Genomic DNA, 25,730 nt, shown 5'->3' with positions numbered 1-25,730 from the left:
AAATAAGTTTGTTTCACATACTTCCACTTACTTCTTTCCAAGAAGCAAAGTCTTTGAGAACCATAAATATTGTGTCAGTTTTCTGCTAATGAAATGAGTGGGGAAAGATCTCAGCTGTGACTGAAGGAACCGTCATGCCCTACAGAGCCACTTTATGTGCAACCAACAATGAAAAACTGGTGAAATAGGGTTTTAGTTAAACTGCTTTAAACTTCCCTTTTGGGGATGTACTCAAAATGACCCATCCCAGCCCTCGATTGACATTCTGGAGAAAAGGAATGCTAAAGAATAAATCTGCAGTCAAAGCAAGCCCAAAAACAAGGAAGTGTCACCGTTAAGTTTGACCTTGACAATTTGGCTCAAAACTCATATTGCACTTTGGGTGGTGGTGGTTGTTGCTGGTTTGTGGTGTTTGTTTGTGTGTCTTTTGTAAACTTTCTCTTGGCTGTAAGGCTACTTGTGATTGAAAACAGCTGTTGACACCCAGGGAAAACATGTATTGCCCTGAAACGAGTTGAACTGTGGCAGATGATTAACAGTGGGAGTTACAAGGACCTTTCATCTTTGTCCCTGCACCTACAAAGAACACCCACAACCATTTATTTACAAAGTGAACGAGGCTTCAAAGCAGATTTGTGAAATATGTGTCAGACCTATCCGTTTGGCACTAAAAAGCTTTGCACAGCAAGAGGAAAGCGAAGCACAGCAACATTGAACAGACTTTGTTAAGGTCAAAGTACAAATGAATTGGAAAAAGAAAAAAACAAGCAGAAAAACGTAATATCCACAAGTAATGAGAAGCAGTAACATCACAGAACTCTAATTACTGATGTGCATCACTCATGGATAGAGTATGTTCAAACCCTCTTTCCCTTTCTTCACTGATAACGGTAAAGAAAGCATCTTAAATAACTTTGTTCTTTATGACAAAGGCCTTGAAGTTTGGTTTGTTTTGTTTTGGATTTCTTTTGGTTGTTTTTATTTCTGGTTCTCTGTTTTAATGAGATAGCAGCTATTTAAGGCGTTGTTCTATAACTAGATCAGATACTGGAGGGCTTCATGTTAGTTAGAAATAATCTAAGACAGCAGTTTCTTGGCTTGCTACACAGTTTTTACATTTTAAAAGAAACACCCATCTTCTGACTCAGCTCCCCAGTGTCTCTTTATTATTATTACTACTACTACTGTTATTTAAATGGTACTTTAAAGTATTTCTTGCCCTGAAACACAAGCTGAAGAACTCCAGTATTAGCCCAAAAAAAGTCACAAGGCTTGCTTGTTATCTGAGGGCATGATGCATTTGCTTTGCTTGGTGTGTGTGAGAGGGGGCTGAGAGAGAGTGGTGATGACATACTTGTCACGGGGAGTGGTTTGCATGCTAATAAACAGTATATATGAGCCCTTTGCAGCGAGGCCGGCACTCAGAGGGACTCCTGAGCACCGAGGAAGGGACCACATATCACCGCACCAGCGTGAGTTCTGTTTCGGCTTTGCTCACAGCCCGGCTTCTCTCTTCCCCCTTTCTTCTTCTAATCCTGTTCTGCCCTCCCCAGGGCTACTGTTACACCAGCTCTGTGGGGGCTCACCTTGTCAAATTATGCTACAAGCACAAAGTATTTGGTTTTTAGAGCTTGTTGTGTTTATTCAACACGAGTCTCTGACAAGTGCTGGGGTAACCTTGAACTCTCTGCAGCTGCTGCAAGTGTAACTCAAGTACCTCGTCTATCTATATGCCCTCTTTGTTACTTACATACATCTTTAAACTGCCTGCTGCAATTAAGACATCTGTACAATCACATGCACTGCTACTTCATAAATTATGAGCTGCTTTTCCAGAGGGAAAAAGGCAGATGGGTCGCCTGTTGTTTCTCACCAGTGCCCGATGCTGTGTGTGCTGAGCTACTTTGATAATCGAGACTCTTACCAAAGAAAAAACAACCTCATCAGCACAGTGGCAAAAAACCTGGTGTGGGAAAGCTCCTGGCATTCTGCAGGGAGTTTTCATTAAGTGAAAAACCATTTCAAAGCGATATTCTATTAGATGTAAAGGCTGACTTATATGCATTCACTTACGTAACCAAGCCAAATCTAGGCTAATGTCAGAGGAATTAGATGAATATTAAGCAGCACCAACCAGTTCCTCCAGGTCATTTTTGTGCACTGTTCTGTCCATTTTCCAAATTCCTGTCTTCTGGTTCACCAGTGGATTAACACGCTCTCGTCCTAATTCCTACCACTATTCTGTAGAGGAAACCCTCCTGCATCTGCTTCCACTCGCTCCATTTTTATCCTTATCAAAACTCACAGGGGTTTTTTTGCTGCTGATTTTTGTCTTTTACCTCAAAATGATACTCTGAATAGCCGTTTAGGGTTATTTTCCTTTAAATTCTAGCTGTTGCCATTTGCCTGTGTGCATAATCCTGCACACATTTCTTCTGTTAAACACCATCCTTTATTCACTGTTCATTTCAAGCTATCCAAGCAAGTAAACCATAGCTGTAAGTATTTTTCCTGGACTTCTACACTCCTTAGAACTGTTTGTAAATGCTAGTATTTTCGTACTCAAAAGTTGCAACTTTTGCAAAGAAAAAAAAAGAATGAACTGAAACAAATGAAATGTTTATTTTGCACCTCTTTAGAAGTAACTTTAAATGTTGCTGGAATGACTCTGTAAAGCATGAGCATGAAAAGGGGTAGGAGAGGAAACGAGGACATTCAGAAATACCAGATGGACACATCCGTGCTTTGGATTTGGGCAGCAAATGGCAAAGGGAGAAGGAGAGTAAAGAAAGGTGTACAGAAAGGGTGCTTTGAACTGTCTCCCAATCTTCCTTTAGTTGATGTTTGGCAGTAGGAAGGAAGAAATGAGAGACACAAGTCTCTCAGGTAAACGAGCATTTTTTTCGCCTTGTGTACCCATGAATACAGGCAAAAATCAGCTGCAAACTGCTGCTCAGGTACGACTTTCTTCTTAAGTCTAGGGACACATAGATCAGGGTTTTACATACCGAGAACTTCGTGGCCATAACTCGTGGAGTCTTGGACATTTACCACTTTCAGCCCAGCCCAGGTGACCCTTAGGCTTGCAGCCAGGTGTTGCTCAAGGCCGTAGGTCCATACTTGAAAGGGCTGGTCCTCTCAAGAAGGAGCAGCAATGCCTAAAGAGCACTTCAATGAGGTCCTGGGTCTCCTCAGGCTCACTCTGTGAAAACAATTTCAAAATACCTGAAAACACACAAGAACGGTGCTGCAGCCCACTGTGCTGCTGCATCCTGGCCATGGTGGTGCCAGGAGACCTGGTGGGCAGTGCTGGAGAACTCTGCAAAGTGAATAAAACCTTGCTTGTGCCAGCTACAGCAAACATATATGGTGCTGAAAAGCCTATTAACTGTAATTTTGTTTATTTTTGGCAAGTTGTACAGCGGAATCACAACATGTGGCAGTTCAAGAACAAAGTAGTTTAGGCGAGGAGCTGGTGTTTGTACTCCCCGTTGTACCTACACACACACACAATTACTGGCTGGGATAGGGAAAAAAGCTGATTCTTTCACATTCAAGGAAAGATGCGAGGTGGCCAAGACAGTTGTTGTACAAATCACTGTGCTGGACAAAGTTGAGAGCTCAGGAAATGGATGTGAAATCATCCTGGCAAAAGCAGCAGCTGCCTTTGGAGACCTGACTAAACCGCTTACAGAAACATGACTCACTTTGTAGGATATTGTGAGGGGGTGCTGATTTATCTGAAGGCTACAGAGCCAGATGCAAGGCATGAATTTTACAGGAATTACCGGTGTTGGCAAGAATTGAGATTATTTAAGCTTTTTGTTCTACTGCAAAACACTTTAGGGAATTCTTAAAATGTCTGATGAGGAAATAAGAGATTTAAATAGTCTCTCTTGAGAAATTATCCCAACCACTCCTTAGTCTGCATCTTGCCCAAGATCTCTTCTCTTGCAATTTTGTTTACTAACAAAATTGCTGTCTCAGGTGTGCAATTTGTTCACATGGAGTTCATTACAGCTTGGGAGGCTGCACAAAACAATTTTTAGAAGTTATTTACATAAAATTAGGATTTTTACATAAGATTACACTTTCACGCAGCACTAATTATGTCACAACATACTCATATTATTAGTACTGCTCAGTAATCCCACAGCAGTGCCTTAAAAATCTCATGTTAGGAGACTAATTTCCAACCTAGGTTGCAAATAGCCACCACACTGGGTAAAAACATGCAAAATCCCACCAAAAAAGCAAAGCACTTTAAACCATGCGTATATATCTAATCTTGAAAATCATGCTCAGAAGTATCAAGCCACAACCATTACATTTGGGATTTGTTCTTTCAAAACTCAAGCCTACATTAAATTGCATAAACATTTACTTCAGATGGTTCGTGTATTAAACAGAAGAGTGTGGAGGTTTTTTTCTCCAAGGTCCAGATTGCTATCTGGCATAGGAAAAGAAGAGCTCAAATTAAAATGTTTGTTTTCTATAATGGGGGCGGAGTGGGAATAGAGATTGTTGCTTTCCAGACTGAGAGCTGACAGGAATTAGATAGAACGGCTTAAAGCTTTTCGTTTTATTCTCTGTCAAACACGGACTGCTATGGAAATCTTCCATTGGAAGATCTGCACTCTTCCATTAATCTGTCAATATTCTCCTATCCTTCTCTCCCAAAAAGGAGGCAGAAATTTCCTTCTTTTCATTGTTAAAAAAGCATTAATAAAAACATCTTTTGGCCAAAAAAGGAATAAACAGACAGAAACCAACAAAGCCTTACTATTTTTAGCTTTCAAAGGCTGAAAATATACCTTAAGCCTCTGATATTTTTAACATCGTGGTAAAAGCCACCCTGTGCCTGGTTCTTGGTGGCATGGACACATTCCTCACCATCAAACTCTTTTCTCCCCCCAAACGGACCAATATCTCACTGTTTCTCTTTAGAATTTCAGCTCTGAATTGAGACATAAAATATAAATAGAGTCTTTAGGGAGACTATTTTTTTCATCTAAGGGAAAAATATTTAAGGCATTTCTGCAGCAACCAACTTGACCGTTGTGTTAGGTTGGTTATATTACAAGGAACAAATACTAGACACGGGCATTTTCTATCTTTCCTACCTCACTAAAACAGCAAAGCGCATTTTATAAAGTTACAGCTGTGGAAGTTTTTATTTATGTGCCTTCTACAAAAATTATTTAAGTCTTGTGTCTCCAGTTCCTCTCTCTAAAAACTGAAAATTAAACAAAAGTGAAGGCAGGAAGACTCACTTGGACAGGGAAATAGTTTTTGAAACTGGGGAAGGATAAAGCTGCTTTGTTACTCTGTTCTCCCTTTACAATAATGAGGAACTTAATTGTACGAGAAGCAAGACAGGAAAAACTGAATTTCATATTCCTAAAGTTTCCCAGGTGGAATAAGGCAGGGCAAGTCTCCTTCTTGGTTGAAACAGTATTTCTTTGTACTCCATAAAGTAACAACTCTCCCCAGGCCCTAAGGACCAGACCCCAAAATACACCCCTCATACTTGGATAGGTTACTCCTGACATAATGGCCAAAGGAAAAACACACCCCATAGACCCAGCCAGCTTCTCTCTTTTGCCTTTTAAAATTGAGTTTCCCAATCGACATTCACATTACTGCACCCTGAGACTGGGAGTAAGGAAGAGCAGGAATAGTTTTCCCTCTGAAATCCCAGTGTTACCATTAATGGAAAATGTTCAGCTGATACTGGTTATGAGAACTTCAAGCTGTATACGTGGTACATCCAGGACATCACAGAAATACCTGAGGAAATATATGAATTGGCAGAAATTGTGGTGCCTCCTCCACCTGCCTACTCATCTAATCTCCAGGCCAACTTTGCAGAAACACCTTGTGAAGAAATAGCAACAATCCCTTAAAAGCAGCACTAAGAACAAAAAGAAAGCAAAATATCCACCAAGCTTTTCAGTGAGATGATTGCTTAGAGAGGGCACGAACTCTGTTTCGCACTTCATAAAGCAAGATGTTTCTTGGCAAAAAGATACCTGTAGGCTTAAGTGAGTAGAAGCTGATTTGTTGTCATAGTTTCTTCTTATAAAATCTCTTCAGCTCCCAGTTTTTGGCAGCGTTGTGTTGGACTAGCTGTGGTGCTTTCCATAAGTGATTCCTAAATTAATGAAGAACCCTCATGTTAAATAAATATACACAGAGTGCAATGCATCTTCTCTTCTAGGCAGAGTCTCAGATTTTTAGAAATACTCAGATGAACCTTAGTGCAACTCTACTAGTCTTGCTTGCTGGAGGGAACAGTTGGGCTTTGTAAAACCCTCTAACAATGATAAAACCCTAAGGTTAGAAAACCTTTAATTTCTCACAGTGCAAAGTACAATTAAAGGGGACTTTGCACCACGAGGTGCTTTGTCACACCTTGGATAGATGTGAACAAACAGCTCAACTTAACTGGTTTCTTCCCTTCCGCCCCCACCTCAGCAAAAAGCTCTTTGCTGCCTGTCACTTCAAATATTAATAACCTTATCCAAGAAAATCAAATAAAGTGCTGCTTTTTGTTTTCTTGTCCTTTCTTTTTAAATCTGGCCTATGATATCTGAGCTACTTGTAACTACAGCCTGAATTTTGACTCCTGAGCAATGTGGAAGATGCCACTTTCACGCATTTTTGGACTCCTCTCAGATTTCCGCTTTGACTTTGTCGCCGGGTGGCTCCAAAAGTTGAATTTAATCATGAGATCCGCTAATCTTTTGCTTAAAGGTATGTTAAAGCCAGTTAAGCCAGCTTTAAGAAAGCCACAGAGGAAAGCTAGAAAATCAGCTAAGAGGGTTAACAACTTGAAAGTATTAAAGCTAATTTAGTAGTGAATTTAGACTAGCTGAATTCACTGCTTTGAAAGGTGCGTGTGATAAAACTGGGGCTGAGGTTTATTCAGATGTTGACTATCAGCCTAGGGCAGGTGTACAGGTGGGATCTGTATGTATTTGTGGCTTTATAAATTGAAAAAAAACCTTTTTAGATGGCAGATTTATCTGTAGGGGGTAAAGCAACCCCCTCCTGCATAAATAAACACTCGGCTTTGCAACAAGCTCACCTGCACAGATTTACTAGCACTAAGCAGGTGGTTCAATGTCTGCAAGCCTGGGCACCAAGATCCTCCCCGTCAAGGTCTCCCAGTGCTTTTAAGCCATATTAAATCTAAAAACAAAGGAAAATAATTATAAATAGTTTTAAAGATTCCCTTGCCCCCCCCCCACCAATAAAAAGCTCAAACTTAAAGATCAAAAATATACCTTTTTTCCCTGGAAGTGGCATTTTTCAATCATTTCATAATTGTGGCCACTTTAAAAATGGTTTTAATGTGTTCCTCATGATCCATTCATTTATAAAACACACTGGGTGAATGGGGCAAAGGAGGATGAGGAAAAAACCCAACAACTTACTTTGTATGTTTAGCAAAAGCCATTCCAAACACAACCATTTCTTTCCTTTAGAAACCTATGTGGACTTGTTTAGGAAGCACTACTCCTGACATTTCACAATGAATACAAATAAAAATAAAACCTACAAACATTTACAAAAACATGCTTACAAGAAAGCTATAGAGGCCTATAAAACGTCAAGTGTTTTTGGTGAAGTCCTTGTAGGGTTGGGTTTTTTTGTTCACAGATGGAAAAAAAATCAGAAGCTTAAATGTGCATCAGCACTGCAAATATTTGATTACTCCTTACGGTGTATTCATTAGAAATTTGTTTAGCTTTGCTTTAGACATTTCAAACAATAGTTTCCACTGCTTCCTTGACAGACCAAAATATTCCACCGTCTACCACAACAGCCAGAAAGACTTTCTGACCTTCAGCCAAAATTCCCTTTTCTTTACATCATCTTGCTGCTCCTGATTATACATGTCTTTGTATATAAAGTTCTCCCACGGTAAGAATTAGAATCTTCCAAAATACTCGCCATCAGAAACGCTGAGCAGATCGAATCAATACTATTCATTTGCTTCTAGAAAAATTGGAAAGTAAAATATGAGTGAGGTTTTTTTTCCCCTTTTATTCTCCAATCACTAAGTCGTGTCTAATTTGCACCTCAGATAACACAAGCTCTTTTAAAAATGCCATTCCTTGCTCTCAATGGCAATACCAAATCAGAAGCAGGGACAAATGGGGTAAAAAGAAAGCTAGAATCATATCCTTACTTCATACATTGAGTTTGTAGACATATAATCCAAACTCCTTCCACGTAAGTAAATATTAAAGTGTAATAATATACGGTATTATTCTACAAGCACAATAAAGCATAATAAGTAGTAAATCTGGGCACGTAAATTGAAATTAGAATAACAAAGTTTTGCTGCTTACCTAAAACATGCTTGAAAAAAAAATGAATTGTCAAATTTCTCTCTTTAGAGAAAGAAACACACCTGTAATCTGCGATCCGCATTTGCCAAACAGCAGACAAATGTATTTTCTGGTAATGAACACATGTAGAAAACCAATCACATCCCAATGTAACTAATTTTGCCCACAGCTTCCCTCTTCTATACAATGCGAAGGAAAACACTTGCTTGACTTAAAAAATAATAATAATGATTGTAGTAGCATCTTCGCTTTGAAGCACCTGTAGTTCCCTTTCTTTCTTAGCACAGAGAATCCATGTTATATGTTTTATTCGAAACACCCTGAATCTGGTGGTTATAAAAGAATGGTGAATGACTTTAAGGCCAGAATGAGAAAGGGTTTTGCTTTGGGGGAGGAGGTGGATGGTTGTTTCAGTTTCTTTTAGCCAACACATTTAAATCTCAGCTGAGTTCATAGGTCTCTCTTATTAAGGTGCTACCTGCACAGAGTTTGAAAGCTTATTTTTCACTTAAAGGCACCTTAGCCATCCACCTTTCCTGCACCATCCTTGTACAATCAAACTTGTATTTTCTTTTGTTACCTGTTACACAGAGAAACAAATAGAGCCTTTCTGTTACATGATTCCCAACTAGAACTGAAGAAATAAATGCCCATGAAAGCCTAACAAAATAATTTCAAGTTTTCTTTTGGCTTCTGTACAAGAAAACAAGAGTTTGATGCCTATTTTCTCGAAACAACGGTGCAGCCTAGTTTCCATAGCAAATTTTTGCTTCTAAAATAGATCAGTTGCCTACACAACTAAGGTAATAGTGAGAAGAATTACATCAGTTTGGCAATTCTTATGACTTGGTCTTAGACGAAGGTCCCCATAAGCAATAGAGCCTGAGCAGGGCAGGCTTGAATAAAGATGTCACTCAAGACAGCACCTGTATTCTGCTACAGTATATTATTTTAGATTTGCATGCTGAAAAATACATTATAGAATCATAGGATAATTTTGGTTAGAAGAAACTCTCAGGATCATCAAGTCCAACCATAACCTAACCCAACTCTAGCACTAAACCGTGTCCCTAAGAACCTCCTCTATAGAAATAGCCTGAGTCTGGAGTCACAAGAAAAGTAAATGAGAGTTGAAAGTCTTTAATATGTCTAAAGAAAAAAAAGAATCAAGCCATCTTTCTGGAGATAAGTGAGGAGAAATCACAGGTTTATCTGTCGTTGTCCATGTCTGAACAGTGTGGCTGACAAACGCAGGACAAAAAAGCACAACTAACGCAATGATGGACACATCACGGCTTAATGTAATATGTCCTTTGCATTGTACAAGCTTGTGTTTCACAACCAAATGCACGGTATATGAAAGAGTTGAGTTACATTGAAAGCAATCCTGTGTGTTCCCTTGCAGGGACCCAACATGCCACAGTACAAGCTGACATACTTCAATCTGCGAGGACGAGCAGAAATCAGCCGCTACCTCTTTGCTTATTCGGGCACAAAGTACGAAGACCACAGGATAGAACCAGCGGACTGGCCCAAAATCAAACCAAGTAAGTAGCACAGGGCCTTAGATCCAAAGCTCCTCTAGAAATGCTGTCAAAAGGTAAAACAATTGAGGAGGTAACTACATGTTTCACGAGCAGAAACATGTTTAATTCCTAGTTTTGGTGAAGCCTATGGGAATTTTATTGCCTAGGTAGTCAAAATGTCATTCCTGATGCTCTCAGAGAAATCTGGATCCAAAACTTTGTATATAAAGTTCTCCCATGGTAAGAATTAGACTCTTCTAAAATACTCATCACCAGAAACCTTGAGCTTCACTCATCTCCAGCATGCTCTATATATATCTGTACAGCCTTCCTCATGACTCTATTTTAAAATCTTCTGTTCTTTGCTTTTAAATGCCTTTTAAATGCAGACAGTCTAAAATGATTTACCTTCTCTCATCCAGCTGGGCTTTTACACCTTATCAATCCAGTCCAGCTTTTGTCTACCTAAAGCTGACCAAATGTGTGCTAATCTTCCCAGATTAGTTAGATAACGTAGTCTCAAAGACCACACCACAGCCTTCACTCTGGTTTTAGAAAGTCAAACGGGAAATAAGGGTGAAGAAGGACACTGCTTTGCAACCAGAGAGGGAAGGTGATGAGAACAAACAAAAGATATCAGCTGATACAGTAAAGAGAAAGCAAAAGGACCAAAAGAGATGTCAGAATAGCCATTGTTCCTAAGAACAGCCCTTCTTGGGGTATTCTGCAGGCTATAATACTCCATGTCATGATTTTGGTTTTGTTTTGTTTTATAACTAAAAGTAGCCTCTTTTCAGTCATTAAAATTCTTTGCTATTTCTGCTTTAGTTCAAATGAAACAGATCTTGAGTTAGGAGACTGGGGATATTAAATCAGAGATATCTGTGTCTTCACTCAATGGATTTGGACTCTGTTTTGCTACACAGGCTATGACTATTTTCCCATCCAGAATGAGGAAAAATAACTTCATTTGGGGGAAAATGCACAAGTAACATACAACGTCATTTCTGTTAATCAGCCTTTGTAGGCTTTCACACCCTTTAATAAGCCCTGCCAGGGGGCTACCAAATTCTTGTAGGATGCAAGTGAATTTGGTCTTTCCCATAATGTTGGCAGTGATTTGAATGGCAAATACTCATCACTGCTGCTCTCCAAGTGGTAGCTGAAGCCCATCTGAGATTCTAAAATCTCGAAAACACTGGCTAACAACCCACAGAGGGGAGAGCACATGAAGCTGTGGAATCCTAAGCCATACAGTTTGTAGTTCTATCTGCTGCATTAACAGATTTTAGTCAAGTCGTTTAACCTTTGGACATCTTAGTTTCTTTTTCTGCGATGTGAAAAGTTTGATAGTAGGTTTAATTAATTAAGATTTTTTCATTTTCTCTGCATAATGGGCTGTCGTAGCAGCCTGTACTGTGACCGATCCCTAGATGAAATTCCAAAGCAGTTAAGAAGTTTAGTAACATGTGGGAGCTGCTGCTCTCAGATTTGTGAAATAGTCTGTGCAAAATTGATGCTGGCCTGAGAGATCTTTGACTTTCAGGCTTCTGCAGACAGCATGTTTCCAGTCAGCCAGTGGATGGGAACTGCAATGTATTGTGCTGTTTGACCAGGAAAACATACACCTACCAAGAAATATTTGGATGCATGTCTGAAAGTGCCATCACATCTCCTACCAGGATGCTAAACTTTTGCTTCTGGAAGACTCTGTGAATCCTAGCTCAAGCACCAACGTTATTATGCCATTTGCCACCAGTAGCATCTGCATTGCAGACAATATGCAAGAGGTTCATCAACTAAAACAACAATAAAGGTCTCTTGTTTGTGTGCATAACAATGTAATGCTGCCAAGGAAGTTGCCTGGAGATCAGCTAACTGATGACTACCTCCTCCTCCTCCTCTGTGAAGCAATGGTTACTCATGGTATTTCCAGACAAAGCAATCTCCTACAGGCACATCATTCAGCAAAACCCTCAATAAAAGACAGCAACAGGGCTTTGCGGTTAACAGCCTTACCCTACAACACCACCAATCTGCCCTAAGGTAGCAAAGCCCTGACTTTGCAGGCCATAACTCAACACCAGGAATGGTTCCCTCCTAGCTAGGGACTGGGTCTTATTGGGTTTGTGTGTCTGAACACCACAACAACACTGTGTACAGAAGAAAGGCACCATTTGCCATAAGGAAAACAAACTGCTTGCATTCTCTGCTATCTCGAATTTTCAAAATGTGCCTCAGCTCCCCCTGAGCACCAGAGCTCAGAAAAGCAGGTTACAGGATCCTTGCCAAGAAAGTTAAGTTACTGCTGTGTTCCATAGTAAATATGAAACGAGAGGATCCTGAAACAGAGAAATAAACTTAACATCAGAGTCAATTATACTGTTAAGCAGCATTCTTTATTATATCAGTGCTGGGGATCATGCTCCATAAGTGCTCCAAAGACTGGATGCTCTTGCATTGCATAGATTCACATAATTATTACATATGCATTACAAATTTTGAAAATTTTGAAATACAATACATCTATACTAAGCAATAATTGATGATAATTGTTTCATTTCTTACTTACAATACATCTATTATTAGTTAAATATAAACTAAGCACTCTGCTTTAAACAATGTATGACTTGATCTTCTTTCTCCTTCTTGTCATGGAGAAGAATCTAAAACTTGAAAAATAGCCCCTCGTTTTGAGGTGGTCAGAAAGCATCTATCTCATGTCAGTTGGTTAATGATGGGTAAGTCTTTTATAACTTAATCACAGTATACATTAATTTGGCAGCTTCTCTTCAATCTCTCCAACCCATTGCAAATACACAGGCACAGGTCACTCTCCTGAGAGATCTTCTGCACTACTGTCATTCATATTCTATATTCAGATCTTTCTTATGAAGCTCAGGATCTCCTCTGTCCCATTTTGCCTGGACCAGGTCTGCTTCCAAAAGAAAAGAAATAAAGGGGGAAATTACAGTGACTTTCATCCTGGTGAACACCAAAGGGTGGTAGGTGTTTTGCAATGATAAGAGGAATTACAGCTGCATTTCTTGTAACAACAGCTAATGTAACAGCAGTTTGGTATGTCCCCTATTTTGCAACCCTCAAAAACCATTAAAATTGGTCCAGTTAATTTCATAATTAGATATTGAAGTGAGATTAAGACATACCAGACAAATTGTTATATATGCTTGGATACAGCATGTTTGCATTTACTCACTTGCCTATGGAAGATCTGAAACCAGTTTTGACTGCAGAGACTTCAAGCACAACATAATGTCCTTCTTTTTAAAATCTTCAAGTATGATGAAGTCAGATAAAGAGAAAAATACTTAGGGAAGAAATATGGATAAGGAGAATTCTTCATGTTTCTTGAGCTACTAAAGGAACAAATCAAAGAATTTTAGTTTAAGAGCACAAGGAGCCAGGTCTCTGCACAGAAGATAGGTTTGCTTCATCGATTTTCACAAAATTAAAGCAAAGTTTCGCAACAAATACCACCCTCCCCTCCAGATCATCATACCATAGAAACCAAAAAATGCCGTCACTATTCCGAAGACTTATTTCTTTGTTGTCTTGTAAAACTGATGGGAAAATAGAAGACGTGTGCATCAAGGTTAATGTGCAGAAAAGCCATCTAGAAAGAGGATTTGCAGCTGCTGCAAGTTTAATTTTTACCTGGACAAAAGGGTGTGATGGGTTTTCTTGTTTGTTTTGGCATTTCTCATGTGGCTCCCACCAGCAATGATCTAAATGGTCCTTCAGGAAAATAAGTAACTCCTAGAAATTCTGTCTCACTTGATTGTATTCACATCTAAGTGGGAGGGAGGCATATTCCAACTTAAAAAAAATATATGTCATTTGACTTACACACTCTAAAAAGAACATTTCTGTATCTCACCATTTTTTTCTGTTTCCTTCTGTAGCCCATCAGATCATTTTTGAGACATTTTCCAATTGGTGGCTTAGGGCCAGGACTTTAGTTTTAATACAAACAAGCTTAAGCAAGCTCGTATGGAAATATTAGTGTTGACTGGCTTTAGCACAGTATTTTAAAAAGCAGCTGAATATCGGGTAGTAGCTTTACCTGACCTTTCACTCTTTATATAGTTAATGATTGTTTAAATAAGTAAACACACTCACATTTTACATTTCCATTTGAACAGATTTGACTTTACTGTGCCACCACTTAAACCACAATTAAAGATGTGTGCACTAGCACATAATAGGCCTGTTCAAGATCCATATTACCACACAATAGGCTCCTCACAAAAAAAAAAGCATCCTTGTATTGATGTAAGTTATGACATAGCAGAGAATCCACTGTCATGGTGCACAAAGTTGTTGTCCCCTTGAGATACCGGGCTGGTGCGTAAGAGCTTTTGTTCTGTGTCTCATTGAGGGAATTTGAAGCAACGTCAATCGCGCAAACTTTATAGTCATTGCAAAGGATGTTGTCGTTGCACTGAGGGCTGTAAACATCCCCAAAACTTGTTAGTACGGGTTAAATGATTCTTGAAAGGTCCTCTGGCAACCTGACAGACTCATTATTGCACTGAAAATACTTCCAAAGTAATAGATAAATCTTGAGAAACACCTGCCAGCAGACAAGGATTCCTCAAGGGAGCACTTGTCCTGTTCCCTAAGTGACTTGCTGCTAGGTAGCTCGAGCTAAGATGTGTAAATAGCTATCTTTGGGCAAAAGGTAGGGTTTAATAATCTCTTCCAAGCAGAATCTGAGTCGTAATAGCTACAACACTAAAGCTGGGCTGAGATTAGATGAGAGCATCATCCTGGTCATCTCTTTCTAGAAGGTATGGACTATGGACACCTCTGGGACAATCATTTCCCATTTAAAAAAATCCATCTTACTGGAAGATGCAAAGTATCTCATCTATTATTTTCTCATGTTTAAATATTAATGGAAAGGAAAAGCTGTTGTGGTTAGTTTTCAAGGCAAAGGAGAATTATTTTTGACAGAGATACCATAGTAAGAAGCATGGCCGTGACATCTTTTGTCCCTCATCTCTGACCAATCCAGCTGCCTCACTATGACATCAATCTAAGCTGCTTGATTGCAAAACTGTTAATTATTCAGGTTTTGAGGGACATTCAAATACTCGAAGACAGGCTGCTTAGCATCAAGGTCATGGAGAATTTCAACATAGGCAGGAGGGAGCAAATGAAAGAGATCAGCGTTGGTCCCAGGAGAGGGAACCTGAATTCATGTCTGTGGGCAAAGCTGAGGAGAGTCAGGATAAACATGGGAATAGTCACAGCCCTTGGGGACTTCATGGGATAAGGACAATTTGCACAGATGTCATTGCTTTTAACACACATCAGAGCTCATCTACCCTGCTTAGTATCCAGCAGAGACTATGTAAACATCACAGTTCTGGTCACAAAAGCCAAAAAAAAATTAAAGTATGTATAAAAGGGAATTCATCCAACTGCTGAACACTGCACAGACACTTCGAATGAGCCCTTTCTAAAATGAGAAGAGAGACTGCACATGAGTCCGGTGCTTTACAGTCAACCTCTGCCAAGGTTTTCTTCGTGAAGAGTGTAAAGTCTGCACAGATTTCATTCCAGCATGCAATGCTAAAAGAAATTAATAACCAGGATAATACAAAAAGTATGAATTTGCTGATGAAAGTTTAATTTGAAGAAAGCTATAGGGTTTTGTTTTGTTTTGTTTGTTTTAAAAACCCAGCTCCTCTTTTCAGTGAGTTTTCAATCTAAATCTGGAAATCAACATAAGCTTCCAATGAGCTATAAAGCAAGCAGAAACTAAAAGGGAATGGTCATAAACATCCTACATGCCTAAGAAATGATGCTGTTTGTACGATGATAAGTCTTTCTAGTTTTCCTTCTCAAAATGGATTTGCTCAAGGGGGATTCAGAAACTTTGCAAGACAACATGGTTTTGGAAAACATGGAAAGAACATCCATATAGATACACCAGGGTATAAAGTGATGTAAGCGTGCAGCAGCCCCCTAACCGACCAAGGTTAAAGAAAAGCCATTTTCCCTTCTCTGATACAGTGGAGGAAAAATACTATAAATATTTTGTGCCCCTTGACTGTTCTTTGCTATTTTCTCCAGCTGTAAAGCAGCCTGGATATCTGCTGTACTTGCTGATGTGCAAGAAGAGCATCCCCTGCACACAAGAATAAACAAGACTTTCCCAATGATCTGCACAGCACAAGTGTACTTTCTTCAGCTCTCTCAGAATCTCACTCATTCATAGCTTATTAACTCAATACTTAACAAAACTCAGTGTATAGTTGTATACATACACTCTGTCAGCAAGGAAAAAAAAAAGCTATGGGGGGTGGTCAGTAGGTCAGAGAGGTTCTCCTGCCCCTCTGCTCTGCCCTGGGGAGACCACACCTGGAATCTTGTGTCCAGTTGTGGCCCCTCAGTTCCAGCAGGACAGGGAACTGCTGGAGAGAGTCCAGCGCAGGGCAACAAAGATGCTGAAGGGAGTGGAGCATCTCCCATGTGAGGAAAGGCTGAGGGAGCTGGGGCTCTGGAGCTGGACAAGAGGAGACTGAGGGGGCACTCATTCATGGGGATCAATATGGAAAGGGGCAGTGTCAGGACGATGGAGCCAGGCTCTTCTCGGTGACAACCAGCGATAGGACAAGGGGCAATGTGTGCAACCTGGAACACAGGAGCTTCCACTTAAATTTGAGAAGAAACTTCTTCTCAGTGAGGGTGGCAGAGCCTGGCCCAGGCTGCCCAGGGAGGCTGTGGAGTCTCCTTCTGTGCAGACATTCCAACCCGCCTGTACACCTTCCTGTGTAACCTCATCTGGGTGTTCCTTCTCCATGGGGGGATTGCACTGGATGAGCTTTTGAGGTCCCTTCCAATCCCTGACATTCTGGGATTCAAATCATTTTCTCCTGTTCTTTATAAGGGGAAAAGAAAAATCAATTGGCATTTTGAACCCACAAGAAAGGAACGTCTCCTATTTACCACCTGTCCTGTTTTAAATAGTCAGTTGTTTAGTAATGATAGCGATAGATATGCTGCTTCTTAGCACACAAAAAAATAAAACCCAAGCCTCATTATAAATCAAAGCATAATGCCTTTTGGACATTTAAGGCTCACGGGACAACGTGCAATAAAATCTGCTCTCATTCATTAATTTTGTACTTGCATTATGAATCTGGCACGTGTATCGATATTTCTGTTGCACACAGAACAAAGCTGTATTTGTATATTTTTAACTGTAAACTCAGTTTCTTTTCCAAGAAGGAATAACCTCACCTGCCAAAAAGATGCCTCCTTCTTTTTGCTGTAATCAAGGGTGGGGTTTTTTTTAAGTATCTATACAAACAAACAGGCTTTCACTTGACCTGTAGTGACTGACGAAGTGAAACGTCAGTCAAAGCTGTGGCTTTTAGACTTTCCCCCCGTATGTAAATAGAGCAGAAAATGGTCCGTTCAGTTTCTCGATGAAGCAATTGTAGTTTCCCAACCTGAGCAGTGACCGTCGTGTTCTGGCAGTTATTGCTACAGGGGCTGGTTAGTCCCACCGCCTGAGCCAAAACTGCATATTCTGTATATGTCTCCATAAAAGTAGTTTTAGAAATGGATTTAGCATTTAAGGCACCGTGTTTATCTGCAATAAGATTGATTTGGTTTGTGATAAGAAGTTGAACATTTGTTTCTTAAAGGAATTCCAAATATCACATAATTTACTGATTATATGTTGGTTTTACAGACTGAAACATTTGACAAAAATATTTAACCTTCAGAGAAGAATATATTCAATGAAATTATTGCACAGCAGTTGTACTGTATTTTTTTTCCTTGAGAGGATGGAGCCAGGCTCTTCTCAGTGACAACCAGTGATAGGACAAGGGGTAATGGGTTCAAACTGGAACACAGGAGGTTCCATTTAAATATGAGAAGAAACTTCTTCCCAGTGAGGGTGGCAGAGCCTGGCCCAGGCTGCCCAGGGAGGTTGTGGAGTCTCCTTCTCTGCAGACATTCCAACCCGCCTGGACACCTTCCTGTGTAACCTCATCTGGGTGTTCCTGCTCCATGGGGGGATTGCACTGGATGAGCTTTCCAGGGCCCTTCCAACACCTGACATTCTGGGATTCTGGGATTCTGTGATTCTTATTTCACACCCCAGCTGGATCCTGCACTACAAAAATCATGAACAGTACTTTGCCTAATCTTGGCAGTCACTTTCATGCCAGGGAGAAAGAAGGGAAGAGAAGGAAAAAACAGATTCTATGGAAGGTTTCCCTGCATACAGAACTCAGGATATGTAGGAGCACATTCAGCCTTTACAGCATAAGACTTTTTTCTAAGTCCATTCATTCCGCTACAGAAATACTGTGAACTGTTGAGTGCTGTAACAATGAGTGGTAAAAGAGCAGCTATTACAGCCTCCCGCTGTTAAGGCATATGATTTAACCTTTTTTTGTCTTTTTTTCTTTCTCCTCCAAGCTATCCCATTTGGCAAAGTCCCCATTCTGGAAGTAGATGGAGTTATCATTCACCAGAGCCTGGCAATAGCAAGATACCTTGCCAGAGAAACAGGTAACTCATATTTTACTACATCCTTGCTCTGTTCTGCACCTGCCTTTAGTGCATAGGAAAACTACATCCAACTACAGCAAAAATAAAACAAACAAGCAATAGCTTGGCAAGCCAACCAAGCAGAATTCAACACCAGCATGGCAATACTGGTATTAGAAAGTAAAAATACAAACAGAAACAAAGGTTCAAAGTGCAGTGTGAAATGTGATGATGTTCAGAGCTGAAGCCACACGTCTGAGCTCCATATTTGCACTCTAAGTGTGTACATCTAAAGGAAAAACTCATAAATAATCCCCCCTTATATTCTGCTCGAATTTTGCCTCTGGATACAAGATATGGGGTTGGGTTTGACCTCTCCAGCCAAAAACCCTTATATTCACATACTGCACAACAAAGCGTTGTCCTGTGGCTTCCCTAAGGCTCTCAGGGCAATTTCGCTACAGCCAAACTTGGAGCTGCCAGGTTAACCACTGGGATGAACAGAAGGAGGAGATTTTGGAAGTGTTAAAGGTTGTCACAGTCAGCAGGCAGAGCACTGCGAAGCAGATTTAGACAACAGCTCCGAGCTGGTGGGAGATTAGATCAGGTGGCAACATCACTTGCATCTTTAAATACTTACATGGTGTGGAAGCACTCGACCCATTAGATAAAGTGATGTAAGACTTATTAATGCAAGTAATCAAAGTGAGTAGTTGGAGCTCACTTTATGTCATTCAAAACCACCTGCAAAACTGGTCTGGTCAAAAGCAGATACATTCGTGGTGTGCTGAACATCAGCAAATTGAAGAGGGGGACTGGAAAGTGAGTGTTATTGTATATTTTACACTCTAAGCAAAGAGATGTAACCTGCCTTCCAAAATACCTCCCATTTTCCAACTAAGGAAACAGACAGAAGTGCAAGGCACTTCAAGGAACTAGCACAACATATTTTCGAGCGTGTCTGCAGTACTGTGTTCCTGCCAATTTCTGCCACCCTTCAAAAAGTTTCTGTAAGGGAGATTATATGGTTTATGGGAGCCACAGAGATTCCAGGTGAAGCTTAAAGGAGCAAAGAATGACCTGAAGCAGCACGGAGGTGAAAGCATGAATGCAGTTTTATGGAATGAGAGCGAGGGGAAAAAATGTAGTAGCATCGAGAAGAGTGCAGGGAAACCAAAGGATAACAGGGCAGGAAAGCAGATTAGTAAATAAGACAGTTTGGCTAAGGTGCCTGATTACCATGAAGTGATCAAAAGCAAACACAAAGGTTCCAAATGGGGCTGAACAGGTAAGATAAAGAGAAGCAAACTTTCACAGAAGCACTTTCGGAGGTTGTGTTGAGAGACAGAACATGGGATGGAGCAGGACATTGAAAGCTGGGATAGGGAAAGATTAACAGAAAGGAATTAACGCTGACCCTCAGTGAATGTCCTGGGATGGTGGAAAGCAGAGAGAAGGATAAAGAGGCAGTAGTCAGGCCATGGGCTCAGGTGATGGGAATAACACTCACTACCTCAGGTGGCTTAATAGGGCTGGATGGGGGAAAAAAGCAAAGGTAGATGAGGTTGCATCGGGATGCAAGGAGTCAAATACAGGATGATAGTGTCAGGAAAGCCCTGGAAAGCATACGTGTTTATGGAAATGTTCATGAGGAATAGGGTTTACATTTGGGGCATCAAAACTTCCTGCTGATGCTGTCTCTAACCTCCTTTCCTATGCTTGCTTCCCACAGGTCTGGCAGGTCAGACACCTGTGGAACAAGCTCTAGCGGATGCCATTGTGGACACCATCGACGATTTCATGACGCTGTTCCCTTGGGCAGAGAAAAACCAGGACGTGCGAGTAAGACAACCCCTAATTTAAACAAAGATATCACATAAGCCGTGACTCTGTACCTGAACCTCTTCTCTGGAGAAACTGCCACGTGCCACGATACCTGTATCTTGCTGCAAAGAGAATAAGCACAATTATTGTTTTTCCTCCATCAGCATTAGTCCCAACCCTCTCACCAGAGCCCCAGATGCAAGGATGCAGATCAGTTATGTTGAGATGAGTTAACTCCAGCCTTACAAGGGCTCCACACAGCTCTGACCCAAGCAGATCTGACCCTTTTAGGAAAGGGCTGGTGTAACAACAGGTCTCACCATTGACTGCCAATGCAGTCGCTGCACATTTGTCCATTTCAGATAGACTAAGGTATCTTGTTATAGAAACCAGAGCACAAAATGTTGACCAAAAACAGTAATTGATAATGAAACTATAGGAAAGTGTCCTGAAATCTTGCAGGGGAACATCTGAGTGTATTTGGAGGTTTTAGTATTTATATATATGTATATGTATATATGTATATATATATAAAGTAAATGACTTAATCTCCGAGTAACTTCCTGAAGTTTCCTCATTTGGGGAGGGGAGCTTGACTCCTGATTTTTAGTCATTCAAGAGCAGCCACACGATTGTTGATGTGTTGGTGTGTTGGCTCATCCTTTACCGGGAAACTCCCGCAATAACGCCTGCGTGTGTCCCAGCTCATACTCAAGCACTTCTGCAAAATAAGGACCCAAATCATGTCACCAGTGATTAATTTAGAGGGGAGGAGAGTTCACAGACAACCCTTCGATGTCTGTACGCACGTATACATGCAAGAGAGTGTTTTGGGGACAAAGAAGACGGAGAAATGTACTTTCTGGGAATCGTTAACATTTTTCTCATTATTAGTTGCGCTCCTTCTCTCCTCCTGGGTGCGCTGCCGCCACCTTGTGGTAGAAGTGCATCTCATGGGCTCACAAGGCCAGATTTGAGTAATTTGCACACAGTGAAGTCAGAAAACAGTGATTTACAGGAACACACATATCTCAAAGAACGACTAATGGGTGTGTTATGCTCTCTAACCAGTAGCAAAGAGAAAACTAAGCAATGTAAAGGAATCAGAGGTGGAAGCTGCCCATGGAAGCTCCCTCTGTGCCAGGCACAGGCTCTCCCTTCATCCTACAACCCCTCAAAAAAAATAGCTGGTGCTGCAACAGCTTTGTCGTGTATTGTGGAGACCCCCAGGGTTGAGACAAGCAAGTCGTGCCATTCCAGAAGGTGGATCCTGGTCATGTTCCCACCAGCTTCATGGGTTGACTGGGTCCTTTTGTAGCTGGGGAGGTCATTACCATCAGAATCACACTATAGAGGAGTGAGGGAACTTCCCTAAAAAAAAGTGGTGGAGTCACCATCCCTAGAAGGGTTTAAAAGGCATTTAGATGAGGTTCTTAGGGACATGGTTTAATGTTAGAGTTTGATTAGATTATGGTTGGACTCAATGATCCTGAGAGTCTCTTCCAAATGAAATGACTCTGTGATTCTATCAACGATCAAAGACAAACTGAACTTAAAGAAACAAGCAGCATCACCCCACACGTGGTGTCTCAGGCTCCAGGAGCTCTCAGGTGAACTCACTGACCCCCTCATGCTGTCTAGTTTGAGCTTCTAACCCAATTCAGCTTTCCTAAATTCTATAGTGCCCCTTCGCCTGTATCCAAATGACAGTCACCTCTGCATTCTTTGTCTTTCTCAATTGCTATTTGCTGTATTAATCCCGACTGGGATGTTAGCACATTCCTTCCTCCAAAGAAAACTGAGAGCGCTCTAAAGTTTGGGTCAGATCAAATGATTTAACTGTGACCCTTTTTGAGATTTCAGCTTTCTTTTTCACAAGAAACCCCCTCAAAATTCAATTTTGCTGACTGCTGTCCTTACACATTGACGTGCATCTTTGTGCTGTGTTCTTCCCCCAGAAAAAAGCCTTTGATGACATTCTCACCAACAAAGCGCCCGAGCTACTGAAAGATTTGGATACTTTCTTGGGGGATAACACCTGGCTGGTGGGGAAGTCTGTAAGTATCAGTTTTGTTTCTCCCATTCCAATCAGATTGCCAGTAAATCATTAACTATTGCTGAATTTCTGGATTTTATGCCAGGCCATGAAACGACTCTCCCACTCTTAATTCTTTGTTCTTACCAATAGACGGTTGCTCAGTTGTAAAGTGAAAACTGGGTTTTGTACCACTAGAAAACTGGTTAAAAACAGGACTAGGATCTGCATTTGCTAAACCAGTTTAGAAGTGTGTTGGCACAAAGCAGAAATGCCTTTGTACCAGTCAAAAGAGATGGGAGTTGTTTAGAACTCAGCTTCTAATCACTGTGCAATTTATAGGACAACATGAAAGAAAGCCTAAGAAAATGTAACAACGCCCTTTTTTGACCCAGCTGTTTGGAAATAAATGAAACACTTTTCTGCGGCACAGTTGCAGCAGGAAAGGTTGATGTTACAATGTAAGTAATATTTTTAGCAAGGGTTTTGTTTAGCTGAGTTTACTCAAGTCGAGCCTTGCATTGCAATCTAGTCACTACTTCTGCGATTATATACTTAAAAAAAAAGAAATTATAAAATAAAATATAAAATAAAATAATAAAATAAATAAAAATAAAAATAATAAAATAGAAATAAAGTAAAATAAAAATAAAACAAAAAATTAAAAATAAAATAGTATAAAAAATAAAATAAAATAATAAAATATAGTAAAGTAAAGTAAAGTAAAAAATAAAATAAAACAAAACAAAATAAAATATAATAAAAAATAAAATAAAACATAAAATAAAGTAAAATATAAAACAAAACAAAATAAAATACATAAAGATAAAATAAAAAATAAAAAATAAAAAATAAAAAATAAAAAATAAAAAATAGAAAATATAAAAAATAAAATTAAAAAATATAAGTAAAAATAAAATAAAATAAAATAAAACACCACCCAAAAATGCCCAAGCCACACAACCACAAACAAACTCAAACACAAACCAGATCAATTCATGTTTATTTCCCCCACTTTGCTGGGAATATCAGTAGTCCCAGATTCCTGAGATGACCGACTAAGATTTGCCCCTTTCTCTTGCATTTCCACCAGGTGACGTGGGCTGATTTCTACTGGGAGGTGTGCAGCACGACCCTCCTGTCCTGCAAACCCGACCTGGCAGACAAGCACCCGCGGCTCCGTGCCCTGCGGGACAGGGTGCAGGCGCTCCCGGCCATCGCAGCCTGGATCCAGAAAAGACCCAAGACCGTCATGTAGATCAGCTCTTCAGGCTGGGGAAAAAACAAACACATGTTTAGTTTTCAGCATGACAAGCATCCTAACTTATTTAGAAACACTTAAATTAATTTCAGATGTATATTATAGCGAATCAAAACCTGACTTTTGTATCCATGTGTAGGAGAGAATCTAAAAAGCTGATTTAGTAGAGCCTGAGGGAGAGATGTGGATTCTACTGCTACTAATAAAGTGCTTGATCAACCCAATTAATATTCTGTAGGCTCTCAAGGGGGAAAGAGATGAATAAACTTTTCTGGAGAGATGCAATCTCAACAGTATTTTGTTTTTTTGTAGACTCGCAATCTGGAGGAAAGCAGGGTAATAAACGGAGAGGATAAATGTCAAACTTGGGTCATCTTTTGGGCTGAAAATGGCCACTGTTGGGAAAGTATTTCCTTCACACTTGCTTTTCCTTCCTATATAAATATTATTTGAGTCACATGAGTGACACCAACCTACCACTGACAGTTCAGAGGCAAACGCGGTATTGATGGAACTCAAGGCACCCTGGCCCCAAATCTTTGGATGCCAACATGCACCAGGTTGTTTCAGGTTTCTTTGTTTCTGGCACAAAAAGCGATTCCCCCCACCTTTTTTATTCAAGGAGTGTTCAATCACTGGACTACTTATTGGATAACTAGTTCATATTTATTCAACGTTTAATGACGACAGGTCATATTCATATGGCAGTTGTGAGAGTGATTGATTTACAATCTGGCCAAAGGTCAAGCTCAGTGGGACAAACACAAGTTGAAATGAGCTGCAGCTGAAGAGGAGATGGAACCACAATGAGCTGGAGCTGAACTGGAACCGCAATGCGATGGCATTTTGACAGTATTTTTTCTCCTTTTAAATGACAACTTTGGGCACTTTATTTTAAGATGCATTTTAGAGTGTTTGAGAGGTTTGTCCTGCACTTCACGGGCAGAGAAATTGTCAACGTTTTTTTTAAAAAAAGGCGGGGACACACCGGGGGAGCTGAGTGGCCACAGAAGCTCCTTTTTTGGAGGAAACAGGGCAAAAAAGCAGCGGAGCCCGGGGGAACCGAAGGGCCGGGAGCGGAGGGCGGAACGCGGGGAGACGCTGCGGTTCGGAGCGGGGGGTCCCCTGGGCGCTGCTGCCCCCGGCCCCACCGGGCGGGGTCCGGACCCAGAACTGGGACCGGCAGCGCCCGGTTCCCCCCGGCAACGCGCTGCTGCGGGTGTCCCGGGGAATGGGGTAGGTGGGCTGGGGGACCCGGGCTGCGGCAAAGCCGGGAGCTGACGGACCCTCGGCTGGGCCGAGGAACGTGAGGACGGACAGCGGGGACGGCCGGGGGGCTCTGCCCGCTCCGGCTTCGTGTTGTCCTGAGCGCGGGAGCGGGGCGACACCGGGACCCCCAGAGACGAGCGGCGGACAGCGGGACCCCGCCGGGTACAGCGGGTAAGGGACGCCCCGGCGCCAGCAGGGAGGGATGCCCGGCCAGCCCTGCCTGCGGGGACTCGCTCCCTTCTCGGGGAGACACAGAAGCCCGCGGGGGCCGGAGCGCCGGGCTCGGGGGCTCGGGGGGCCGGTCGGTGCCCCCCACCTCGCCGCCGGGGTTTGTCCGGCGGGCGCTAGGACCCCGCGGACAACGGCCCGGACCCCTCTGGCCACGCCCCCGCTTCCCAGGGCGCCTGCGCGGGGCGGGGCCGAGGAGTTTAGTCCCCTGGCGGCCGCCGTCCTTGTCTCATTGTGTCTGCGGCTTCGGGCCGGACAGGTTGGTTCCCCGGGTGGGGCTGCGGTTCCGGGGGCAGCGGCGGCCCCGCGGGCCGGGGGACTGGTCCGGCGGGAGGTCGGAGCGGTGAAGGGGCCGAGTCCGCCCGCCCCAGGTGAGAGGCACGACCGGCCCGGGGAGCGGCAGCAGCGGGGGGTCTTAGGGCGGAAGCGGGTGGGCAAGTGCAGCCGGTGCCCGGGCGGCTCCGCGGAACAGCAGCCGCGGGGCTCGGGGCGCCGGGGGGAATAAAGCCCGGAGGGCCGGAACCCGGCGCCCCCCGCCCGAGCCGCCCGCGGCCACACGGGGCCGGGCCCGCTCCACGGGTCCCCCCAGCCAGTTCTCAAGCACCGCCCGACACCGCCGGGGCTCCCGGCCCGGCCCCGACACCACACGCGGGGTTGGGGTTTTGGGGGCTCAGCAGCACCGAGCAGCC

The 25,730-nt window shown here is 41.9% G+C and overlaps 1 protein-coding gene across 2 annotated transcripts; it reads left to right on the top strand.

Moving 5' to 3' along the window:
- Window positions 1-1,414: 1,414 nt before the first annotated feature.
- HPGDS (hematopoietic prostaglandin D synthase) lies at window positions 1,415-23,883 on the top strand. 2 transcript variants are annotated; one of them, XM_080344020.1, is made up of 7 exons: window positions 1,443-1,472; window positions 6,614-6,756; window positions 9,766-9,907; window positions 18,353-18,445; window positions 20,157-20,266; window positions 22,207-22,305; window positions 23,377-23,883. In XM_080344020.1, exons 3-7 carry the CDS (start codon window positions 9,775-9,777, stop codon window positions 23,539-23,541), a joined length of 600 nt encoding a protein of 199 aa, XP_080200146.1. In that variant the 5' UTR covers window positions 1,443-1,472; window positions 6,614-6,756; window positions 9,766-9,774; the 3' UTR covers window positions 23,542-23,883. The 2 variants fall into 2 exon arrangements, with proteins under 2 accessions (XP_080200145.1, XP_080200146.1); XM_080344019.1 differs by lacking the exon at window positions 6,614-6,756 and having other exon boundaries at window positions 1,415-1,472.
- The last annotated feature ends 1,847 nt before the right edge of the window (window positions 23,884-25,730 follow it).

The sequence above is a fragment of the Nesoenas mayeri genome (genome assembly GCF_963082525.1).
Source record: "Nesoenas mayeri genome assembly, chromosome: 4".
Classification (NCBI taxonomy): domain Eukaryota; kingdom Metazoa; phylum Chordata; class Aves; order Columbiformes; family Columbidae; genus Nesoenas; species Nesoenas mayeri.
Note: the sequence above shows the minus strand (reverse complement) of the source record. Positions and strands in the feature narration are given on the sequence as shown.

What these genes read in the sequence shown, in the direction of transcription:
- HPGDS (XM_080344019.1), top strand. Translation starts at nt 9,775, where the DNA reads ATGCCACAGTACAAGCTGACATACTTCAATCTGCGAGGACGAGCAGAA. An exon ending in CTGGCCCAAAATCAAACCAA is followed by an intron (nt 9,908 to 18,352) that starts GTAAGTAGCACA and finishes TTCTCCTCCAAG; the next exon opens with CTATCCCATTTGGCAAAGTC. An exon ending in CCTGGCTGGTGGGGAAGTCT is followed by an intron (nt 22,306 to 23,376) that starts GTAAGTATCAGT and finishes CATTTCCACCAG; the next exon opens with GTGACGTGGGCTGATTTCTA.